The sequence below is a fragment of the Notolepis coatsorum genome (assembly GCF_963971535.1).
Source record: "Notolepis coatsorum genome assembly, chromosome: 3".
Taxonomy (NCBI): domain Eukaryota; kingdom Metazoa; phylum Chordata; class Actinopteri; order Aulopiformes; family Paralepididae; genus Notolepis; species Notolepis coatsorum.
Window position 1 is genome coordinate 210,860,580 of NC_140167.1, and position 24,636 is coordinate 210,885,215.

The 24,636-nt window shown below is 41.9% G+C and overlaps 1 protein-coding gene across 1 annotated transcript; it reads left to right on the top strand.

Annotated features, from left to right (window-relative positions):
- The first annotated feature begins 271 nt into the window (after positions 1-271).
- On the top strand, positions 272-24,222 carry cpox (coproporphyrinogen oxidase). Its single transcript, XM_084311079.1, has 8 exons — positions 272-877; positions 1,085-1,214; positions 4,201-4,344; positions 8,266-8,376; positions 8,555-8,696; positions 17,648-17,866; positions 23,385-23,489; positions 23,589-24,222. The coding sequence occupies exons 1-8, from the start codon at positions 395-397 to the stop codon at positions 23,671-23,673; spliced, it is 1,419 nt and encodes a 472-aa protein (XP_084167205.1). The 5' UTR covers positions 272-394; the 3' UTR covers positions 23,674-24,222.
- Positions 24,223-24,636: the final 414 nt, after the last annotated feature.

The window sequence follows — 24,636 nt, forward strand, 5'->3', positions numbered from 1 at the left end:
AAACTGCATACAAAAAATATAATAGGAAAATGTGGGCGGGGGACATGTTTAACTTTTTAAGATTATAATATGTTTATTATTATAACAGAATCGGCAAGAAGCGTGTTGTATTTTCTAGACGGAGGTCTTTCCTCGGGGTCACGTTCGTGTCATTTGACAAGACGCACAGCATTCTGGGTCTTGGTGTTTTACTGTCACCCACTAGCCTGCACGTTGAATGCCTGAGAACTACATGTCCCATGTTTCCTCAGCGAGGACACGCCCCCCGGACCTGGCACAAGTCAGACTGTCAGACTGACTGCATGTCAACTCCTGATAATACGTTTTTCTCGGACTTTTCTAATCTAATGTCTAATCACCGCGTTCGCCCATTACGCACAGAGGAGCGCGCGTAATGGCTACTACCGTCCTTCTCTGCGTAAACAGAACGGCTCAGACGAGGCGATGTGTCACTTCACACGTAAAGCGGTTGTTGTTTACGACGAGCACCGGAGCCGTGCAGCGCCCCCCGTCTCCCTGTCACCTCCCGGTCCGCCGGTGGCTGAGCTCTCTCCCGGGAGGAGGAGTGAGATGGTGCTGCGGCTCCGCGCCGCCGGGCACCGGAGGAGGAGTGCGCTGCTTCACGTCCCACGGCCGGACTGCGGGCAAAGCCGCGTCCCCGGGGCGAACCAGAAGGGGGGCCCAGCTGCTGCTAGCCGGTGCGGCGGCGGCGGTGGCGGGGTTCGTCGTGGCCGGTGTCAGCCACTTCCACCGGGCCGAGATGGCATCGATGATGATTCCCCAGGCCGCGCGGCGGGGTGAGGAGGAGGAGGGGGACCTCTTGGAGCGATGCAAAGGGTTCATGTCGCCTCCGGTCACCGACGTCGGCGCGCTACAGGTACGTCATCAATGTATAGATGTAGCAGTACTGTCTACCTGTATGTCATGTATGTTATGATGAATTGAAAATGGGGGACCCTGATGTAAACAAGACGAAAGTCTTTCTCTGGTCTGCATCCCCTTAACAATTGTGTGTATTGAGCCGTACTGTATTGTACCCATTCTGCAATCTGTTAATAACATTTTCAATCAATCAATCAAACAGAAGAGGGAAGGAGAGATGTGCACAAAGATGGAGCTGCTGATCATGGAGACGCAGGCCGCCTTCTGCCGCGCCCTGGAGGAGGTGGACGCAGGCGCGACGTTCACGGTCGACCGGTGGGACAGAGCGGAAGGCGAGTACAGCAGCGGTTGGCGGTTGGGTTCCGTGCCGTGGCAGCAGGGACGTGCACAGGACTTTAGAGGGGCAGGTGCACAGAGGCTGAAAAGGGCACTACACCTGTGTGTATATATATTAACCGAGCGTGCGTAGCGTGATTTTTTAAGGGCCCTTTTCGGGCGGGGGGGGGGGCCCCCTTTTTATGTTTTTTGGGGGGTTTTGGTGATCAAATATTGAATATTGAACTATAATAATCAGTGCAGGAGCTCACTTCCTTGAAAGACACTTTTATCACTGACTTAAAAGGCCCATTCATCTCCATAAATGTTCAGGGGGGAGGGAATAAGTGCTTACCCTACAGACCCCAAGAAGTGCTGTATATTCTGTATTGTTTAATATAAATGCATTTTTTATTCCAATCCCGATTTGTATTTGAGATTCCCAAATCCCATCGGACTTGACTTCTTCGTGTCCCTCAATGAGTGTAATACCAGCATTCAACTGTATGCGCCACAGCGGTTTCTATCATCATCATCATCACCACGCTATGCCAGGGCTCTACGCTAACCTTTTTCACTGGGGGCACAGGTGCTCCTAAATGAAAAAAATTTAGGAGCACACAAAGAAATTTAGGAGCACCCAAAAATATTTAGGAGCACAGTGAAAATATGTCAAGTAACAGAGTTTTTTTTTTTTTTCAAAAATAAATGTATATTTGTACTGTGCGTGCATGTGCAAACGGGACACATCTGTGCAATAGCACATACCACCAAAGTCACTGGCCCACTGTGTGCGTGTATCATCTGCGTGTGAAAACGGGAATGGGACAGACATTTGAACTATTAATTAAGTGATTAATGCCTACTATGGCAAAGTTGTAGCCAACTAATAAGAAAGGCAGTGATATTGAACAAAAAGGAGACACTGGCTTTACAACCAGGGCCATCAGTAGAGGGAGGAGCTAGTGTTGCTCTTTTAGAAAAATAATCCTTTCAGGGTTGCCTATTGAAATACTGTACACCTCCAGTACAGTAGTTTGCGTGTCAGGTAGACCATTGATTGACAGTCGATTCTGCCAATTACGACGTCACACCGTTGCACTCTGGCCGTCCGGCGCTGCAGCTGGACCCTATTGCCACACCACTTGCACTCTGGCCGTCCGGCGCTACAGCTGGACCCATTGCCCACCTCTGCGGTTGATAACGCTAGCCAAGTTAGCTGTACACACATACACAGTGGGCCAGTTGTAGGGGTGTAACAATGCATCGCAATGCATCGATCCTACTTTGCAATATTTACAAAACATGACATTGTTTTCGAACTCTAGCCATGGGGAAATGTTTAGCCAATTCACGTTAAATTTGTATGTCTTCCCTCCGGCTCCAGTGGGTGTAGCTTCGCTAGCTACAGTGGCTACATTGGGTGCTACAGTGGGTGTAGCCTCGCTAGCTTGGCCAACTTCGCTAGCATGCTGGCTAGCGTCAGTATCTTGGTTAACGTTAACGTTAACCAACACCTCTGTAACATGAGCTGCCTCGTCTGACTTCTCATTCTCCGGTATCTTTCGCGCAAAATAAAAATGAATGGGCTTCGACATGGCTGTATTATTGTTTGACTCAGACAGTGACGCAGCCGCTGATCATTACTTTCGGTTTCCAGTCGCGTGACCACAGGAAACTACTGTGATTGGAACGTTTATGCGGCTGTGAACTGTGGGACTTGTAGTTTTTTAACGATTCTCGCAGCGGAGAAAAAAAAGGACGAATGAGAGGCTGTACTCTGCACTCGCTGGCCCCACTCGCACGCCGTGCGAGTACTTGATTTTGCATGTTCGCACGCACATATTTTTAGGGGCATATGCGAGCAATATGGTCGCACTGTAGAGCCCTGTATGCATAAAATATATAGGTCTGCGGAGAGGCACGCTGAGGAGGCCGTGCAAACTGCAATGGAATATGGGGCATCTCTCTCTCTTTACCTAATATTTTGATTCTATCCTGACATTTTTCAATTGGAAGGGCAGTCTATATGCGTAACGGTAATTTTTTTATTTTATTTTTTCAAAAAGGGCACTTTTTTGATGAGGCTCAAAAAGGCAGGTGCTCAAGCACCCCTTGGCCTCTATGCGTGCACGTGCCTGCGTGGCGGTTGGGCACGGAGCCCTGCCAGCCAGGGGACTTGTCGCTGTTAGAGCTGCAGGTCAGCTGGCAGTCAGTCAAGAGGGAGAAGCTGTTTTCTTAACCTTCTGTGAATCGTCGCAGTGAAAGGGTTAACCGTTTTGGTAGTGCGGCGGTGAAAGGGTTAACGGTCTCATCATAGTACTGAAATATCAAACCACCAAGGCCTTATTGTGCCCAAGGTGTCCAAGGTGATCTATACACTGGCATGCATTATAGATTAAGCTCATTCATATTAGCCACTATTTACATTTAGTAATTTAGCTGTTAACGCTTTTATCCAAAGCGACTTACTAGTTCTGTACAACAAGTCAGCAGGAAGGGTACAACTCTCTCATCTGAGTAACAATGTTCATCAAACAGTGTTGAAAAGTGGGTGCTACAGTCTTGAGTGCATAGTAGTAAAGACATATTAGGTAGTCATATAGGCAAGGGAAGACACTATGCCACATTCTACATAACCATCTGTCATTTTTATATAAATGTAACATTATAAAATAGACAAGCGACAGTGGCTCAGGAGGTAGAGCAGTCGTCTGGCAATCCGGAGGTTCCCGGTTCGATTCCCGCTCCTCCCGGGCAGCGTGTCGATGTGTCCTTGAGCAAGACACTTAACCCCCTAATTGCTCCCGATGTGCAGGTTGGCACCTTGCGTGGTCGCCTCCGCCGTCGGTGTGTGAATGTGTGAGTGAATGTGTAAAATGTGAGGAACAAAAAACAGCTTTGGATAAAAGCGCTATATAAAAAAGCAGCCATTTACCATTTCTTTGATGAATTAATTCCCTAATATTAGCCTAAATCCGTGTCCGTGTGTCCTGTACTCAGGAGGCGGAGGCATCAGCTGTGTGATGCAGGACGGCACGGTGTTTGAGAAGGCAGGGGTCAACGTGTCTGTGGTGTTCGGCAACCTGACCGAGGAGGCGGCCAAACAGATGAGGAGCCGAGGGAAGGTCCTCAAAGGAAAAGACGGTGAGTCTCCTTGTGGTTCCAGTCGAGGCGACTTCCATTCAGCGTTTCAACGTTTTCAGGGTTTCAAGGTTTTCTTTATTGTCATTGTTGTGTACCGTACTTGTTTTGCCTACATAAGCAATCAGTAGACATTCAAACAATACAAAAAGGTCAGGTCATATATCAGATTAATCAAATCAAATAGAGGACCCACTCATGAAGCAGCATAATATAAGCAAAAAGTAGTTCACGTTTCGGAATAAAATGTGTTTACCGATAAAAACTGTCCACTAGTGTTAAAAAACAAAACAATAAACAAATTGCCAGTCTCACAGGAAATCCCACATGTATGTTTTTATATATATGGCTGTCCTAGGGAAGCTTCCCCTATATCTTTCTAATCTCATTTGCTTTGCCTCTAGCAGCTACCGTACACACCAGGTCCACAAGATGGCTACTTTTAGAAACTCCCAGAATACACACTGAACTAGGAAGGACCGCTTTTTCTCACTTCGCACCAGGGGCGTTTTTAGGGTTAGAAAACATTGGGGGCTTCAGCCCAGGGGGGTGGAGGGGGGTTCCCCCCCCCCCCCCCTTTTTTTTTTTTTTTTTTTTTTTTTTTTTTTAAACACAGTAATACGCAATTTTAGAGTAATTAGAGATGAATACTGAAGAACTAGAATCATTAGAGGTTCTCAAAGTGAGGTCCATGTCCATGAGAGGGATCTGGGCAGTCCCCATAGAAAATTCAAAGTTAACAGGACCAAATCATCAGTTTCTTATTTATTTATTTAGCCAGATAAAACATTGATCTGGTCCAAGAGGCCCCAACAGGAGTACAAATATACATATATACACATATATATATATACATATACTGTACATACATACACACATATACACCAATAACAAAATAAAAACAGTTAAGAATCATACACATAAGCAAATAAACAAACAAACAAACATATGCACAGCCTATGTACAAAAGAAATAAACAGTTAATCTCTAGTCTTTACAGTTTTCTTCAATTGCATAAACACTCAAATCAAAAGTATTACACAATTATCAAAACATTACACTCAAGGAGCAAAACATAGGCCCAGATTTGCACCTCTATAAGCACAATGTCAGCCTCACACTTTTTGCAAAACAATACACAGAGCAAAAAAGTATCTTGCCAGATCCAGCTAGGCAAAGAGATAATGTCTAGTATTTTCAAAATTGTTTTTGTTTTACTGTAATTTTAACCTGTAGGCCTACTGGATACAGTATTTTATGTTTGTCTGATATTTGCTGAGCTTACAGTGTTATGCACATAGTAGCATGAAAACTGGGACATGTTTTGTTGTGATTCTCCATGTTGAAATGTTGACTGATTTGGTTATATGGCGAGAAAATCTATATTTTCATCAGTCTGCATCATTGATTTGGGTATATGGAGAGAAAATGTTTTTTTTCCAGCAGTCTGCATCATTGATTTGGGTATATGTAGATAAATAAATAATATTTTCATCAGTCTACAGCATTGGTCTTGTGTAGTGTTTGGTGAATTTATTGTATATTTGCACATTCTCTGCGTACTTCACTTACAGTACTCTAATCACTGAGAAGTAGAATAGCTAAATGTGTTTTAGGTTAAGCACAGCAGTGTGAGTAACTGGTTCAAACAGAATTAAGTCATATAAAACGTGTGTTTCATATAGTAACAAAATGTAGTTTTTTTAAATTAGTGTATGGTTTTGACAAGTGTTTAATTTAGCAAAGGATCTGAGGTGTTCTGATAATTGTGTGTGTGGTTGTGCTAATTGTGTGTTTTGAAACACCGGGCCCCGTTTTCAAAATCATGCTTAAGCAATCGAAAAAAAAAGTCTCATAAAAAAGATATTAGATTTTTGGGTATTTTCCTGCCTTTGGTCCGCTTTGCATTCACATCTCAAATGCAGGGTTCACTTGCAAGAGTGAATGAGCTTTCACACCACCCCAAACCAACCGGACTATCCGAGGAAATGAACCAGGGTTCGATTAAAGCTTATTATAGTTTATCACAGTATCATGAGCATGTCTTTGTCAGTGGACACTGGACATGGGTATGGAGGCTCCAGGTGCTGCTGCGTTAAAGTGCACATCTTCAATACCTATCTGTACTATTTAAAAGCACAGTGCAGGACACACTCAAAGGTTATCGCACCTCAGAGATGGCAGTGGACATGTATGACAGGACAAAGGCCATATGTAATGGCATCTTGTGGCACAAGCTCAGACCTCAGCTCAGGAGATCAGCTGAGACAGAGACTGTTCTATCCAGAGCTTGAGAGCAGGTTCTCATGAGTTGGATAACAACTTATGAGAGGCATACAGGCATGTTATCCAGCCTCAGACCAGTTTCTCTGTGGAATTGCTGCAACCCCTCGCCACACATTACAATATCCAACTATTGCCAGAGGAGATCACAGTTGCAAAGTGTTTCCTGGTCAGGACAGGCAGAGATGCAGTCCCTACTATCCAAAGTGTCTTTTCCCTCCTGGATGATGATGATAATAATAATAATAATAATAATAATAATAATAATAATAATAATAATAATAATAATAATAATAATAATAATAATAATAATAATAATAATAATAATGCATTTGATTTATAAGGCGCCTTTCAGGACACTAAAAAAAAGTCCACAAATCGGTGAATGAAAAATTATAGGATCAAATGAAAACTACTTACTAAAAATGTTTAAAAGTACTAAAAACCAACAAAAAATACCAAACACTAACAAACATTCAGCAAAGACAATGGGGATGCTGACATAAAAAAAAAAAAAAAAAGTAAATTTTTTTTTTTTTTTTTTTTTTTTTTTTTAGATCCGGGGCTAGGAGAAAAACATCCGGGGCTAAAGCCCCGGAAGCCCAGGGCTAACGACGCCACTGCTTCGCACCTTGGGCATGGAATGGGCTACAGGACCATATCCACTTGGCAAATTTAAATCTCTATTATAACTTCCTACAAGAAGAATGTTGTTGCTTTCTGTAGTCGGGTCCCCACTGCAAAATGACTATTACCCTCGGTCACACACTTTTACTATCATGTATGGTATACATGCACTTTTATTATGTTCTTGTGTGATGTATCGCACATTTTATTGCTGTGTGATGTATCGGAAATTTTATTGCTCTTATCTTGGCCAGGTCTTCCTTGCAAAAGAGATATTGTATCTCAATGGGACTTACTGGTTAAATAAAGGTTAAATAAAAAAATTAATTAAAAAAACATGATAATAATAAGTAAGAGAGAGGTGGAGAGATAGAGAGAGAAACCCATTAGTGGGATCAGTGGCTTGGGGGTAAGACAAACCCATGAGTCATCATGGTTGTATGTTCCAGATTGACGCAATCCTGAACGATGAGAAATGTCAACATTTTAAAACATTCTATTCTGATGTAGAATAATGAAACACGGATGACGACATCTCAGGCAGAACTTCACTGAGAAGCCAATGGTCTGATTCACACGTAGATAAGGGCTACAGTATGTTCCTAGGATGCATTACTGTAAATAACTGCCTGAACGGGTAACATCAGTGGGCCTTGAATTCAGATTCAGATAATTTTATTGTCACAGCTTTTTTTAAATGTACAATACATTCAGAAAAATGTGAGATGCTTGTTTTTCCCGGCGCCTCAACCGTAGTAGATTTGTAGACGACAATATACAACCATCTATACAAAGTAAACTATACAATACAAAGTAAAAGACAGTGGATAAAAAATAAAAATAAAATAGCAGCAGTGTGTGTGTGTGTGTGTGCGTGTAATAAGTGTGCTTGTGTGGTGTGTAAGTCATTTAAAGTGCTTTAAGCTTTTGATTTGCAATAGATCTTCTGCCCCACGATGTGTTGTTCCTCGTCCTCCTCACATCACGCTCCTGCCTCCTCCTCCTCCCCTACAGGCAAGCTGCCGTTCTGTGCCATGGGCGTGAGCTCCGTCATCCACCCCAAGAACCCCCACATCCCCACCGTCCACTTCAACTACAGATACTTTGAGATCGAGGAGGAAGATGGTGAGTCGAGCTGTGCGTCGGTTAGAGCCATGATGATGTCAGTGGTTGTGTCGTGTGTCTTGGTGTCAGCGTGACACTATTGAGTACATGAATGAATGATAACCATTGTCTTGTTCTTCCCTGTGCGTGTGCACGTGTCTGTCATTGTGTGTGTGTGTGTGTGTGTGTGCGCCCCCAGGCTCTAAGCAGTGGTGGTTTGGCGGAGGCACAGACCTGACCCCAGTCTATGTTGATAAAGACGATGCGTTCCACTTCCACAACACCCTGAAGGAGGCCTGTGACGAGCACCACCCGCAGTACTACCCCGACTTCAAGAAATGGTACTGTGTGTGTGCGTGTGCATGTGTGTGTGTGTGTGTGTGTGTGTGTGTGTGTGCGTGCCAGGGTTCGCACAAGGTCCTTGAAGTGCTTAACACAATGGCGCCCAAGGACGTATATCTCCGTGTTTCGATTCCACCCGTTGTGGACAGAGGCACGGATAAATCCGTGGCAAGTTGTTATTGCTTTTATTCCATTTTAATAACCTATTCAAGGTCGCCGAGCGGCACTGCAGATCTACCCTACTCTATGAATTCGAGAAGGTGCAATACCGGCCAGATCCTCTTAGGGGCGCTATCGCGATAATGCAGTGTTCCCTGTGGCTGATCGTGGACTTTTTTTGTTAGACTTTTTTTTTTAGTTTCCAGTAGCAGGATTCTGGATGTGTAGCATAGTAGCTTGGATTACGTTTTGCATCGCAGATTTCACCATGCAATAAGGGGATTTATCATCAGCCAATGGACATATCGATCTACCAGATGGCGATCGATAACGGGGAAATGCTCGGGGCGATCCCACCGGACCACGGTAAGATCTTTTTCACGTAAAGTACATCCCGATCGGGCCTATGTGGCTAATGAGGCTAACGCGGTTATTGGTAATCGATAATCAGAAACGACATCCCCTGCCCCCCTCCCCCTTTCATGCATACATGCGTGAGGATCGTACCGATCATATGCAGTTTGAGTTTTAACTGGAGCGTATCTATAACCGAAATGCCATTGGATTTAACGTTATTAGCTATTAACCTGTATCTCGGCTTCCAGGAAATATACTAGACCAAATCCGGTATAATGCTTATATTCACGGCGCTATAAAATGAGAACCTATTGAAAGCCATTTTGAAGGGATGATTTATGGACTCAATTGACAATGAGAATGGACAGATAGCAATATAAAGTATAGATTTAGCTCTACAAACAGCCCCACGTTTGTTTACATTCCCCGGTCCTCTTGAGATTAATTAGACTCATCCCAATGGCCCCCGAATGTGTTAAAGTGCTTGATCTTTGTAAAAAGTCAAGGCCTGGAATTCCTTGAAAACAGATTTTTTTTTAACAAGGTGCTTAACACTTTGGCTGCCATGGGTTAAATTAATGATATACCATAGATTGCCAGCGCTATTTGTCTATGGAGAAAGTCCCCTTCTTTGCAGGGCTATAACTTTTTAAATTCTATTGCTACATTGCCATTATTAGGGCCCATTCAAAGTCCTATATGTATTGTTCATTGTGTAGCAACGTTAAACTTTTTCATTCACATATTCATAGTAAAGTATGGTCTAATGTATAAGTATGTTTTCATCTCTTTCTGCAGCTTTCTCCAGAACGTGATATATAGCCCCAAATGCATTATATTGATGATGAAATACAGTTTGATGGCAATCCGCGCGATATAAAAAATTCCAACTAGACGTACTTCTAGAAGTTACTACACGTCATCTGATGTTGACCGGATGGGCGAGGGGGCGTTTATAATTCCGTGGGCAGCGTTATACCAATCATCTAATGTGGGTCAAATGTTGATAATATCAGTTATTATCGAAGACGGTAACGTTACACGCTGAAACTCACCCCAGTGTCCGCGCGCCGTTGGGCGATCATCGTCGAGTAGAAATTTTATCATTATGGGATATATTATTACCCGGTCCATCTCCAGCTTGTATAATGGTATATACGTCCAAATCATGTTGTTTATCGAGTTATTGGCAATCGATCGTTATGTAGTGTGACGAGCTAGAGTGCCGGAACCTATCCCGAGTGGCCGGAAGCAATACGGACATCTAGCACAACCTCCACTGTGCTTCCTGTTAAGCGGTTGCGCGATCGGCCACCAGATGGCGCTCCTGAACCGCCAGAGAGCTCAGTGGGTCCTGCTGGTGGTTCTCAGGCCAGCGGAGGGACATTATGGATCAGATCGCAGATTTTTGAAATATTGATATAAAGACGACGTACAGCGTCCCCCGGCAACTTTAGCATCGCCAGCAAAGACGTTGTAAATCGTTTTTAGGCAGTCAAAGTGTTAAAAACTCATTGGAATTCAAATCAATCATTCGCATTGAACGTTTTGTTCATCCATGATAAAAATGGTTCTGAATCAAGAAGTATAATTTTTTAATCTAAAGTGTAACTAATTATCAGAAACAGTTTTTTTAAGCCATAAATATTGGATCCGATTTTCTTTTCAATAAAAAACTGCATTTAAAGGTGAATTGTATAATTTTAAATGGCCTTTTAAAATGGAAAATAGTGCTTAGAAAAGGACTCGAAGGCGGTTAGGTGGCGTAGCGGAGATTGCGTTCGTCACCAACCCCGGAGCTGTGAGCTGGATTCGCCTGTTCGAATCCAGCTCACAGCTCCGGGGTTGTCACCAGCTTGGCTGGCCGTTCACACTAATACAATTGGCAGTATTAGAGGGTGGGAGAAGCTGGAGGGGTGGGTCCGGGTCGGTGTAAACAGCGACTCCTACAGTTCGGTCGGGGCGCCTGCTCAGCGCGGATAGGACCTGAGTGGGATAGTGTGATCCTTCCACACGCTACGCCCTCTCAGGGAGGATCCGCGCTGCCAGGTGAAAAGAAGCGGTTGATTGGCTGGACGTGTGTCGGAGGAAGCACGTGATAGCCTCCACTCTCCCAGACCGACTGTGGGGGGTAAGTGCGCAGCGACCAGGAAGGGGATTGGGAATTGGCATACGACTAACATTGGGATGGGAGAAAATCGGAGGAAAATGGAGGGGGAAAAAGATCAAAAAAAAAATAAGAAATTACTCGAAAGTCCTTGAATTTCATTGTGCAATGTCTGTGGGAACCCTGTGTGAGTGCGTGACTCTGTGACTGTGTGTGGAGGAAGTGCCTACGTGCCTGTGGGTCCTGCTGGGTCTCAGACTGGGTGTATCCTCACTGTTAGTGAGTGATAAGCGGGAAATCACTCTCCACAATCTCAGACGACAGAAAACCGTTTAACCAGAGGTGGTCAGCAGAGGAGCTTCTGCGGAACCGGAGGGGAGTGGTCGATGGGTGTTGATCTAATATCGCTTCTTGTTTTTTTATTTTTTTTATTATTTCTCTGTTTTTCTCCCCGTCCCAATTTAGTTGTTGTGCCAATTCCCCCCCTCCCCTACCTGGTTGTTGTTCGCATGTTCTCCTACGAGTCGGTACAAGGGCGTCCCGAGTCGATCGCACGCTTCCTCCGATACGTGCGGCGATAGCGAGTGACGTCTTTTCACTTGGCAGCGAGGACTCTCATTTGGTGAAGTGTAACGCGTGGGAGGGCACGCTATCTCCACCAAGTCCTGCCCCGCTGAGCAAGCGCCGAGACCTGACCTGTAGGGGTCGCTGTCCACAATGCCAGATTCCCACCCACCAGCTTCCCACCCCCTAATACTGCCAATTGTATTAGTATGAACGACCAGCCAAGCTGGTAGCAACGCCGAGAGCTGGGCCCGAACCCAGCATCTCCTGCGTTGGTGACGAGCGCAATCTCCGCTACGCCACCTGACCGCCCTGCTTCTCGTTTCTTGAACCAGACGTGCAAACTTCTCGTAAATAAAACTGACTGGTCACCACTAGGGGTGTAACGATGCGACCTCACAACGATTAATTTCAATTACGATTATTCAGGCAACGATTCAATGCATCATGAAATCTCTTCATTTGACCACGATTCGATACATTTTCTATTAATTGTCTATCAGTTAATTCCCCCAAAAAAAAATTAATACACAAATGTGGCTAGGGGAACTGATTCACTCAGCATGAATGGACTATAGGTCAATAAAAACAATACACACAAAAAAAAACATTAAAAAAAAAAAAAAAAAATTACATTACATTTAGATTATAATCGATTCTAACACATTAGAATCGATGCATTTCGATGCATCGTTACACCCCTACTGGTCACTGACTAATTGCAAACCAAAATAATGGGTAAGCAGCAGGATGTGGACTGAGTGTCAGAATAGCCTGTTTCGTCAGCAGTTGTTGCAAATTGTTAACTTTTTTATCCGACCCATACCAAACACAATGCACATAGGACCAACGGCACATACAGTTTAATATGTTACTCGATGGCCTTTGTGTCCTGGCACGGGGCTCTGGGGCCCTACAAAAAGAAGATGACACATGGCCTAATCGGTAAATCTAATCTAATCTAATCTAGCATCATCCTGGCGATGTGGTCCTTAGCATTGTCTTCGTTGGCGGGTTTTAGCCGGTTGATGCATGATTTACGTTTCCCTCCTCGAGATGCTCAAATATGTGTGCTCCAGGTTTAGACTAGATTAGATTACATTCAAATGTATTGTCATCATAAAGCACACGTACAGTACAAACCAAAATAAGTTTGTCATCCAACCAGAGTGCAAATGTAGCAGTAAAGTGCAATTAGTAATATACAATGTACAGGTGATTAAACTGGGTACAAAATATACAAATGAGTACTACTGAGTGTAGTGCTAATCAGATGTCTGTACAGAGTTGTAGTATAATATGTACAGTGGTACAGGTGTAAAGACTGTATGGTATAGTAGTCATACTGGCCAGCAGCGTAACTAGTAAGAGTAGGATATGTACAGATACAGGGGGCGACAGTGGCTCAGGAGGTAGAGCAGTGGTCTGGTAATCCGGAGGTTCGATTCCCGCTCCTCTCAGGCAGCGTGTCAAAGTGTCCTTGAGCAAGACACTTAGGCATAACAAAAAATATTGTTTGTTTCCTGTTGGTTGTCAGTTAAGGCCATGGGTAGGTAGGGAATTTATTTAATAATTTTTTTTTATTTTATTCTTTCCCACAGCGACTATGGATAGGGAATTTCTTTATTTAATTAAAATGTTCACAACTACATGGATGCATGTACTCTGCCAGCATGTTTAACATCCATAATACTAAAGGTTAATTTAAAAAAAAGAAAAATCATAAAATATATTGGGTCGCACCTAAATGGGCAGGGTCGGTCGGCAACCGGAAACAAACCATTATTTTTTTTAGGCCTTAACCCCTAATTGCTCCCGATGAGCAGGTTGGCACCTTGCATGGTTTCCTCTGCCGTCGGTGTGTGAGTGAATGGGTGAATGTGAGGAACATATTGTAAAGCACTTTGGATAAAAGCGCTATGTAAATTCACCATTTATATATACAGACCGGTGTGCGTGAATATTAAAGGCAACCAACTTGTGTTCAGCTTTTCGTTCAGCGTTTCTCTGATTGGCCACACGGCCAATCAATCAATCCACTAGCACACGCCCTTGCGGCAAGAGAGACGCTGCAGGCAGAAGCGCTGGTCGAACCAGCGGTGTTTTGTTGTGTGACTGTACTACAGCGGTGTTCTGTTGTGTGACTGTACTAAACTCTTCCACCACATGACCGACATTTGACATACAGTACACCTCCTATCTATGTTGGGATTATGTTTGGTCATGACAAAACAATAAAAATCGCTACTGTTAGTAAGCTGCCACCACCCACTTCAATGACAGAGCTCTCATATTTGCGAATGCATAAACTATATCTTAAATTATGGCGATGTGTCTAATATGGCTGTCGCAAAGTCATTGATAAGCGACAGCCATATTAGACACATAGCCATAATTTAAGATATAGTTTATGCATTCGCAAAATATGAGAGCGCTTGTCATTGAAGGGCTTCCTACAACGGAGCACGGCCGCTGCTGCTGCTGGAGCTGAACCGAGTCAAGCCGCGGGCGGCGCACGGAAGCCGGGGAAAAAACAACCGCGTCGCCCCGCTGGCTCTTCAGCAAGCAGCCTCCACAGCTCCAGTTAACCTAATTTATACCGTAATGAATCATTAAAAAATATACCGTTAACTGGAATATGTTGTTTCTTTACACATATGTTGGATTATGTAATTGGGTTGTCATGACAAAACAATAAAAATCGCTACTTTACATCAGGGTGAACGCTATTACACTGCCACCACCCACTTCAATGACAGAGCTCTCATATTTGCGAATGCATAAACTATATCTTAAAATTATGGCGATGTGTCTAATATGGCTGTCGCGAAGTCATTGATAAGCGACAGCCATATTAGACACATAGCCATAATTTAAGATATAGTTTATGCATTCGCAAAATATGAGAGCGCGCGTCATTGAAGGGCTTCGTTCTACAACGGAGCACGGTCGCTGCTGCTGGAGTTGGACCGAGTAGAGCCGGCGGCGGTGCACGGAAGCCGGGGACAAACCACTGCATCGCCCTGCTGACGTTAAAAACGCGAAATAACGTTACAGCTTACAGTTCCACACTGATGTACAGTGACACCCAGAGTTTCTAGTTACAGTAGTGACGCGCAAATCGAGATAGTCCTAACACTGTAACAGTGTTTATTATTAAGAGTCAGATAGTCCTAACAGTGTTTATAGTCCTAACACAGTGTTTGTTAGTAAGAGTCAGATAGTCCTAACAGTGTTTATTATTAAGAGTCAGATAGTCCTAACAGTGTTTATTATTAAGAGTCCTAACAGTGTTTATTATTAATTAACGTCATAAACGAACTACCAGATGTATTTTCTAGTTCAGTGCATTTCATAACTGTATGGGCTTTGTTTATACATGTACAGTGACGAGTGAATCTACCGTTGGTTGTTAAAAACGCGAAACATAATAATCAGTCAGCAGCGCTCCACTGCTACCGCAGCCCAACACAAGTGCGTTGGAACAGCAGCCCAACGGTACACAAGTTGGTTGCCCGCGCTGCCGCGCTTGCTCCTTGGATTTCATTTGGGACGTGGGACGGCTGCGCTTGCCTGCGCGTGGGGGCGCGGCCAATCAGAGAAAAGCCGAACACAAGTTGGTTGCCTTTAATATTCACGCGACTGGCGTGGATAGGTATGTGCACGTTACAAGACAGGAGGGTAATGGCTAGAAGGCATCCACGTTACAAGACAGGAGGGTAGTGGCTAGAAGGCATCCACGTTACAAGACAGGAGGGTAGTGGCTAGAAGGCATCCACGTTACAAGACAGGAGGGTAGTGGCTAGAAGGCATCCACGTTACAAGACAGGAGGGTAGTGGCTAGAAGGCATCCACGTTACAAGACAGGAGGGTAGTGGCTAGAAGGCATCCACGTTACAAGACAGGAGGGTAGTGGCTAGAAGGCATCCACGTTACAAGACAGGAGGGTAGTGGCTAGAAGGCATCCACGTTACAAGACAGGAGGGTAGTGGCTAGAAGGCATCCACGTTACAAGACAGGAGGGTAGTGGCTAGAAGGCATCCACGTTACAAGACAGGAGGGTAGTGGCTAGAAGGCATCCACGTTACAAGACAGGAGGGTAGTGGCTAGAAGGCATCCACGTTACAGCATGCTGCCCTTTTGAACTCTCTGAGTGCGGAGGAGGAAGAAGAAAGCGCTGCATTGTGGACTGAAGTCACTGTGAGCAACAGGAAGGAGGTCCACATCCTCTCTCCGTCTGCTCTGTACACACTAGGGCTGACCTCTATTAGTCGACTAATCGGCCGAAAGGAGCCGTAGTCGACTAGCCAACCTCTTAGTCGAAAAAAAAAAAAAAAAAATTATATATATATATTTTTTTATCATTCTTTCCAAAAGAAAAGAGGCCTAGAAGCGTGGCTAACGCTAATGGCACGCATACCAGAGGCTAACTGCCTACGAAAACAGGCACAGAGGCACTGAAAGAGGATTTCACCCATCTAATGAACACACTAGACTAGACAAATATCAAGATGTATCCATCAGTGGACCAATTGCATGCTTTTGCAGAGGACAAGAAGCCTTCCGTCGACTCCTTCAGACATTAAGCACCCCCCACAGCCCAAATGGAATAATAAAAAAAAAGAATAAATAAATAAAATGAAATATATATTTTTTAATATTATACTTATTATTATTATTTTTACCAATAGTCGACTAACGGCACATTTTGGGCAATCATAGTCGACCATCCAAATCCTTAGTCGGGGACAGCCCTACTCTGTACACACGATGGATCCTCTGTCGGAGAACAAAACGTCGGGCAGCTTTGTGCAGCGGAGTGTTTTTCACCCATTTAACCCTCATGTTGTGTTATGGAAGTGGCACCACTGACCGTTGTTTTAGTGGGTCAATGTTGACCCGGGGTCTAACTCAGTCCTGACCACTCAAAAGAAAGGAGTATCACTCAATATAGTTAATACTACATCCTAACTAACATTATATGCATTCATAACCATATAATCCCATTGTAATTTGATTGTATGGCCCCCGAGACACATCATGTCCCTTATTTTTAAGATGAAAATGAGGTTGTTCAATCATAATATACTAAATGTGAAACCCATAGATAATAATGTTTTCTGACTATAATAGAACAATATTAGAATATAACTTCTGAAAAAAAGTTTAGTATATTTATTATTATTTTATTTATTTATATTTAGTATTTTTATAGTATAGTTTTACCTTGCCGGGTCAAGAATGACCCTAACACCACAGTCGTACCTTTTTTTCTGCAGATACCTTCAGAATTTTCTAAATGGTGAAACATAGTTTTGCTTATATATGTGTTGTGGAGGAGATATCATAAAGCCTTGTTCTAATAAAATCAACTACATGGTAGTTATTACATATTATAACCTTGAAACGGGTCGCTGGAGACCCTGACACCACATAAGGGGTTAACCTAGGGATGCTCGATATTGGCTCCGATACCGATATATGCAGGGTTTCCCCCCAAAAAACGGAATAATTTCAGGTAATTAACATTACATATATATTGTTGTGGAATTAACACAACATTATGCATACTTTGACAATAAATAAAATCAGAATTTGTTCTTACTTGCTTGCCTGGGTAAATAAAGGTTATAGAAATGTAAAAAAAAATATATATATATATATTTTGAAAACCGATATTTTTCGATATCACATTTTAATGCCAATATCGGCAGATAATATCGGACATCCCTAGTTTAACCCCGTCTCCTCCCGGGTGTCCAGGTGCGACAGGTACTTCTACATCCGCCACCGGGGGGAGACGCGGGGCATAGGGGGCATCTTCTTCGACGACGTGGACTCTCCCAGCCAGGAGGAGGCGTTCGGCTTCGTCAGGAGCTGCGCCCGCACCGTGGTGCCGTGCTACCTGCCCATCGTCTACAAGCACCTCCACGACCCGTTCACCGCCGAGCAGAAGGCCTGGCAGCAGGTGCGACGAGGCAGGTGAGTGCCGCGCTGCTGGGAGGGGGACGCACACGTTCTAGACGTATATTCTATAAGTCACAATTTGGTTCAATTAAAGTTTTTATTCACACTATGGAGCTCTACTTCCCTTCGCCCCTTCCCGATGACTTGTAAGTCGCCTTGGATAAAAGCGTCAGCTAAATGACTAAATGTAAATGTACTTAAAAATTATATATATATACATTACACAGTTTGATTTAGCAAAAAAATACAAATGTATTTCAAAGTCTTCAACAAGGAAAACGAGGCTCAGAATGGATGTATGGAGGGAGCTGAACCCAAAAGGTTATGGATTACACATTATTACAAAAGGTTATGGATTACACACATTATTACAAAAAGGTATGGATTACAGACATTATTACAAAAGGTATGGATTACACACATTATTACAAAAGGTATGGATTACACATTATTACAAAAGGTATGGATTACACACATTATTACAAAAGGTATGGATTACACACTATTACAAAAGGTATGGATTACAGACATTATTACAAAAGGTTTATGGATTACACACTATTACAAAAAGTATGGATTACAGACATTATTACAAAAGGTATGGATTACACACATTATTACAAAAGGTTATGGATTACACACTATTACAAAAGGTATGGATTACACACATTATTACAAAAGGTATGGATTACACATTATTACAAAAGGTATGGATTACACACATTATTACAAAAGGTTATGGATTACACACTATTACAAAAGGTATGGATTACAGACATTATTACAAAAGGTATGGATTACACACATTATTACAAAAGGTATGGATTACACACATTATTACAAAAGGTATGGATTACACACATTATTACAAAAGGTTATGGATTACACACATTATTACAAAAGGTATGGATTACACACATTATTACAAAGGGTATGGATTACACATTATTACAAAAGGTTATGGATTACACACTATTACAAAAGGTATGGATTACACACATTATTACAAAAGGTTATGGATTAGGCGGTCAGGTGGCGTAGCGGAGATTGCGTTCGTCACCAACACCGGAGGCGCTGAAATCCAGCTCACAGCTCCGGCGTTGTCACCAGCTTGGCTGGCCGTTCACACTAATACAATTGGCAGTATTAGAGGGTGGGAGAAGCTGGAGGAGTGGGTCCGGGTCGTTGTAAACAGCGACTTCTACAGTTCGGTCGGGGCGCCTGCTCAGCGCGGATAGGATCTAAGGGGGGTAGTGTGATCCTTCCACACGTTACACCCTCTCAGTGAGAGTCCGCGCTGCCAGGTGAAAAGAAGCGGTTGATTGGCTGGACGTGTGTCGGAGGAAGCATGTGATAGCCTCCACTCTCCCAGACCGACTGTGGGGGGTAAGTGCGCAGCGACCAGGAAGGGGATTGGGAATTGGCATAACGACTAACATTGGGATGGGAGAAAATCGGAGGAAAAAGGAGGGGGGAAAAGATAAAAAAAATAATAATAATGGATTACACACATTATTACAAAAGGTTATGGATTACACACATTATTACAAAAGGTTATGGATTACACACATTATTACAAAAGGTATGGATTATTACAAAAGGTATGGATTACACACATTATTACAAAAGGTATGGATTACACACATTATTACAAAAGGTTATGATTACACACATTATTATTACAAAAGGTATGGATTACACACATTATTACAAAAGGTATGGATTACACATAGTGATGCACGATATATCGGCCGCCGATATAATATCGGCCGATATGGCCGTTTTTTTACACATCGGTATCGGTCCGATATCAAGATAGGGCCGATATTAAAAAAAAAAAAAAAAAAAATTATCTTTTTTTTCTTCTTTTTACATGTTTTGGCCTTAAATAGTTTCAAAATATCAGTCATTTCTGAAAATAAGTTACAAAAGTAAAAAAAATTATGCGTTTTGGAAAATAGCTCTTTATTTGATTATCATAAGAAAGTGTTTTCTATACAGAGATATCGGCATCGGTAAATATCGGTATCGGCCAGAACAGCAATATTAATATCGGTTATCGGTATCGGCCACAATTTTCACATCGGTGCATCACTAATTACACACATTATTACAAAAGGTATGGATTACACACATTATTACAAAAGGTTATGATTACACACATTATTATTACAAAAGGTATGGATTACACACATTATTACAAAAGGTTATGATTACACACATTATTATTACAAAAGGTATGGATTACACACATTATTACAAAAGGGTATGGATTAGACACATTATTCATCACCACTTAGTTTACTGAAGTTTCGACTACTAGATGATGTATAACAAAGATAAACACAGAATTAGGAATTATGACATCGGTATAATGGACCTCTCAGACCATATCCCTGTGTATACGACCTTGAATCAGAATAATAGAAAGAAAAACACCCTCTGGAGATGGAACTCAACTATTTAAAATTAACCAATGAAAGAAGAAGAAGAGTTGAAAAACTAAATTGAGATAGGCTACCTGACACAGAATGACAATGGAGAGGGGAACCCAACTGTGATATGGGATCATGCCAGTAAGGCAGTAATGAGAGGGAAGATTATAACTGAATCAGCATTTATCAAGAAGGCAAAACAGGAGAGACTCAAGAATCTGGAAAGAGAATATAAACAACTAGAATCAAAACATAAAGAATCAGGAGAGCCCAAGATGAAACGAGAACTAAAGGAAACAAAGGAGAACATTTATGGAATCCACACAAGAAATACAAAATAAATGTTATTCTTTAAACAAAGATACTATGAAGTGGGTAGAAAATCAGCCCAACTAAGAAAACAACAAGCAGAGACACCAGAACCAGACATTGAAATACCAGAACTAAATGAAATCAGGAAAAATTAAGAGGATATCCAAAGCAGTTTCAAGACTATATTCGCAACCAAATAAAGATAATGACATGAAGATAGAAATGAAGCTAATTAGCCCAATCACACAGGAAGAGCTAAATTCAGCTACAGGTAGATTGAAGCCTGGAAGTCTCCAGACGGTTCCCCTCCCAATGCTAGAAATCATTTAGAGAAACAAAGATAAATTACACTGTGACTTGATTGATTGATTGATTGATTGATTGATTGATTGATTGATTGACATTTTTATTAACAGATTGCAGAATGGGTACAATACAGTACGGCTCAATACACACAATTGTTAAGGGGATGCAGACCAGAGAAATACTTTCGTCTTGTTTACATCAGGGTCCCCCATTTTCAATTCATCGTAACATATATGACATACATGACATACAGATAGACAATACTGCTACATCTATACATTTATGACATACCAGATTTACAATTACAGTATTGTTTGTGATACAAAAATAGTCTAAAAAAGAGAGTATATACATTTGATGAAGAAACTGTACATTGGAGGAGGTTGGGTAGGTGGGGTGGGGGGGGGGGGTAACTGTACATTGGATTATCAACTAAACCTTACTTGGTCCCAACCCAAGAAGAGGGTCTCGTGTATTATTGGGTTAGGACATTTACTGTACATTGGAGGGGGTTGGGTTGGTTGGGACATTTACAGGGGCCAGTTTCGAATTGCAGTCTCCTGTAGGTGCTCTTTGAGAGTGGTTTTGAAAGTGGGTAGTGATTTACATTCCTTTACAGCTGTGGGTAGGGCGTTCCACATTGATGTGGCATAAATAAAGACCAATCAGTGTTTTAAATCAGGATTACAAACTGTTTACATCTATTGTAGCCAAGATCCTACCAGGGATTATCAATACGGACTAGACGGGCTTCATAACACAAAGACAGACGCAGGATAGTGTTAGAAGGACATGTTATGTGCATGTTATAAGTTATTATAACTTATAACACATACAGTTGGATGTTTCAAGATTCAAGAGGTTTATTTGTCACATACATACCAGGGCATACAGTGAAATGCGGGTGGCCATGCCCGCTTTGATTGTGCAATAATACTAAATAATAAGACATAATAAATAGGTAATAAAATATACATAAAATATGCATGATAAAATAGAGTCAGACATGCTAAAGTCCTGAGATAGTGAAATATGTTAGCTACGGATTAAGGCACTGGGTCCTATGTACACTACTATACACGATATACAGTTTTTACTCTATATCCTTATGCTATACTTGCTATTTCTAAACTATACCATACAAGAACCACATCAGTTATTTCCTTAAAGTGACCTTTATTATAACACATACAGGATAGTGTTAGAAGGACGTGTTATGTGCATGTTATAAGACACATACAGTTCGGAAAAGATTGAATCAATACTGATGGGGATAGATGCAGAAAAGTAATTCGACTCAGTTAGATGGAGATTTCTATACAAGATGTTACAAAGATTTGGATTCCACAAGATTATAATTATTACCATCAGTAAGGGTGAAGATTAATGGGGACCTATCAAAATCACTCATATTAGAAAGGGGTTCTCACCTTTAACTACAACCCCAATTTGACTAATTAAATTTAATAAAATATACATTTTCAATTAAATATTTAGAAATAAATATAACAATAGATTTGAAAAAGAATATCAGAAATTAACTATGAACTAGAATACACTCAATAAAAAATTTATGTATTACCAAGGTTACTGTATCTTTTCCAAACACTGCCTGTAGAGGTCACCGAGAAACTATTCAGAGTGGGATATGTTGGTATGTTATGGAACAGGTTGATGATGTATTGATATGTTAGGGGAACAGGTTGATGATGTATTGATATGTTAGGGAACAGGTTGATGATGTATTGATATGTTAGGTTAACAGGTTGATGATGTATTGATATGTTAGGGAACAGGTTGATGATGTATTGATATGTTAGGTTAACAGGTTGATGATGTATTGATATGTTATGGAACAGGTTGATGATGTATTGATATGTTAGGGAATAGGTTGACGGTGTATTGATATGTTAGGTTAACAGGTTGATGATGTATTGATATGTTAGGGAACAGGTTGATGATGTATTGATATGTTAGGTTAACAGGTTGATGATGTATTGATATGTTAGGTTAACAGGTTGATGATGTATTGATATGTTAGGGAACAGGTTGATGATGTATTGATATGTTAGGTTAACAGGTTGATGATGTATTGATATGTTAGGTTAACAGGTTGATGATGTATTGATATGTTAGGTTAACAGGTTGATGATGTATTGATATGTTAGGGAACAGGTTGATGATGTATCTGTGGGGATTAAGCACATTCCAGTTTTGTCCTCCTCCAGACCTTCAACTAAGTCCATTTATGAATAATTCATACCTAAACATACCTTCACGTGTTAAGATAAGATAAGATAAGATGATCCTTTATTAATCCCATTGGGGAAATTCGGGTGTCAAAGCAGCATGGGGGGGGGATACAGAGCTTCACAGTCCTATACAGTACTATAGATACAATATAAATACAAATACAATATACTTCCTGTTGTACTTCCACTAAAGCAGTATGTGTGTGTGTGTGTGACTGTGTGTTCTAGGTATGTGGAGTTCAACTTGGTGTACGACAGGGGAGTGAAGTTTGGCTTGGCCACCCCGGGCTCCAGGATCGAGAGCATTCTCATGTCCCTCCCCCTCACGGCCAGGTAAGCAAACACCAGGGTCACGGGCGGCAGTGATAGGAATCACTTGGCAGTCACCAGGTGTGTTGTAGTGCGGTAACCAAGGCCTCTCTGTGTCCCCAGGTGGGAGTATATGCACGAGCCTGCCAAAGGCTCCCAGGAGGCCGAGATACTGGAGGTGTTGAGGAACCCTGTGGACTGGCTCTGACGAGGCTGTTGCTGTGTTTACACGTCACCACGGAGACTGTGTCCAGGAGCATGGCGTCGTCTTTTCTTTTTAATGCTGTGTCCCGATTTGGCCGAATCGGAAGCAAACTTGCATCTCTGTTGTTTTTGTTGGCCAACATGAAACAAACTCACTTTGTAGTTATAGCTAAATGGACTAGTTTTACATTTGTTTTTATGGGTTGGTACTTTTTTCTTTTTTCCTTTCACCATCTGTCATATTATTGTTTGCATCACCTGAGCCTTGTTAACGTATCAGTTTTATTGACGCTGTAATTGTTGATAATGTTATGGCTTTCTTTCCGTGTTTGTTTGCGTCATTGATTATCGTCAGTTTAACTTAGCCAGGCTGGGACGTAGAACGCATCGACTTTGTGATCATGTCTTAAAGACTTGTTCTGTTTGAAGCTGCCACAGACCATTAGCTTCTACTATTTAAACAGAAAGGGAAGATATATATAAATGAACCACTCAGTCAGGTTTGTGCCATCAATTGATACAAAACTTTTAATAAATCTGGTTTTGATATTTGTATGCGTCTCTAGCCATACTATGATTTAGAAAGATATGTATAAATATAAAATAAATACTGAGAAACCTTTTAAAGGGGAACTACTTTTTTCCCCCTAATGGTCCAACAGTGTTTATTACATGACATTCATGACCAAATCTCTCTCAAAGCTAATTTTGGCATAATAACTAAACATTCTGTGGGTCCACAAAATCAGCCTTCCATCCATGATCTTGAGCAGCTCCTGACTTTATACTTTTGAGTTTTACTTCTCTGGTTTCTGGCTTCATGAGGGAATAGGTCACATTTTCAAAAATGTATTGAACTAACATAATTGGAATTCTTAATATGTATGGTATTCCCTTTTGACGTATCTCCAAGGCCAGACACAAACAGAAACCCTGTTAGAAGTTGCCTTTTCACATGCTAGTCAAA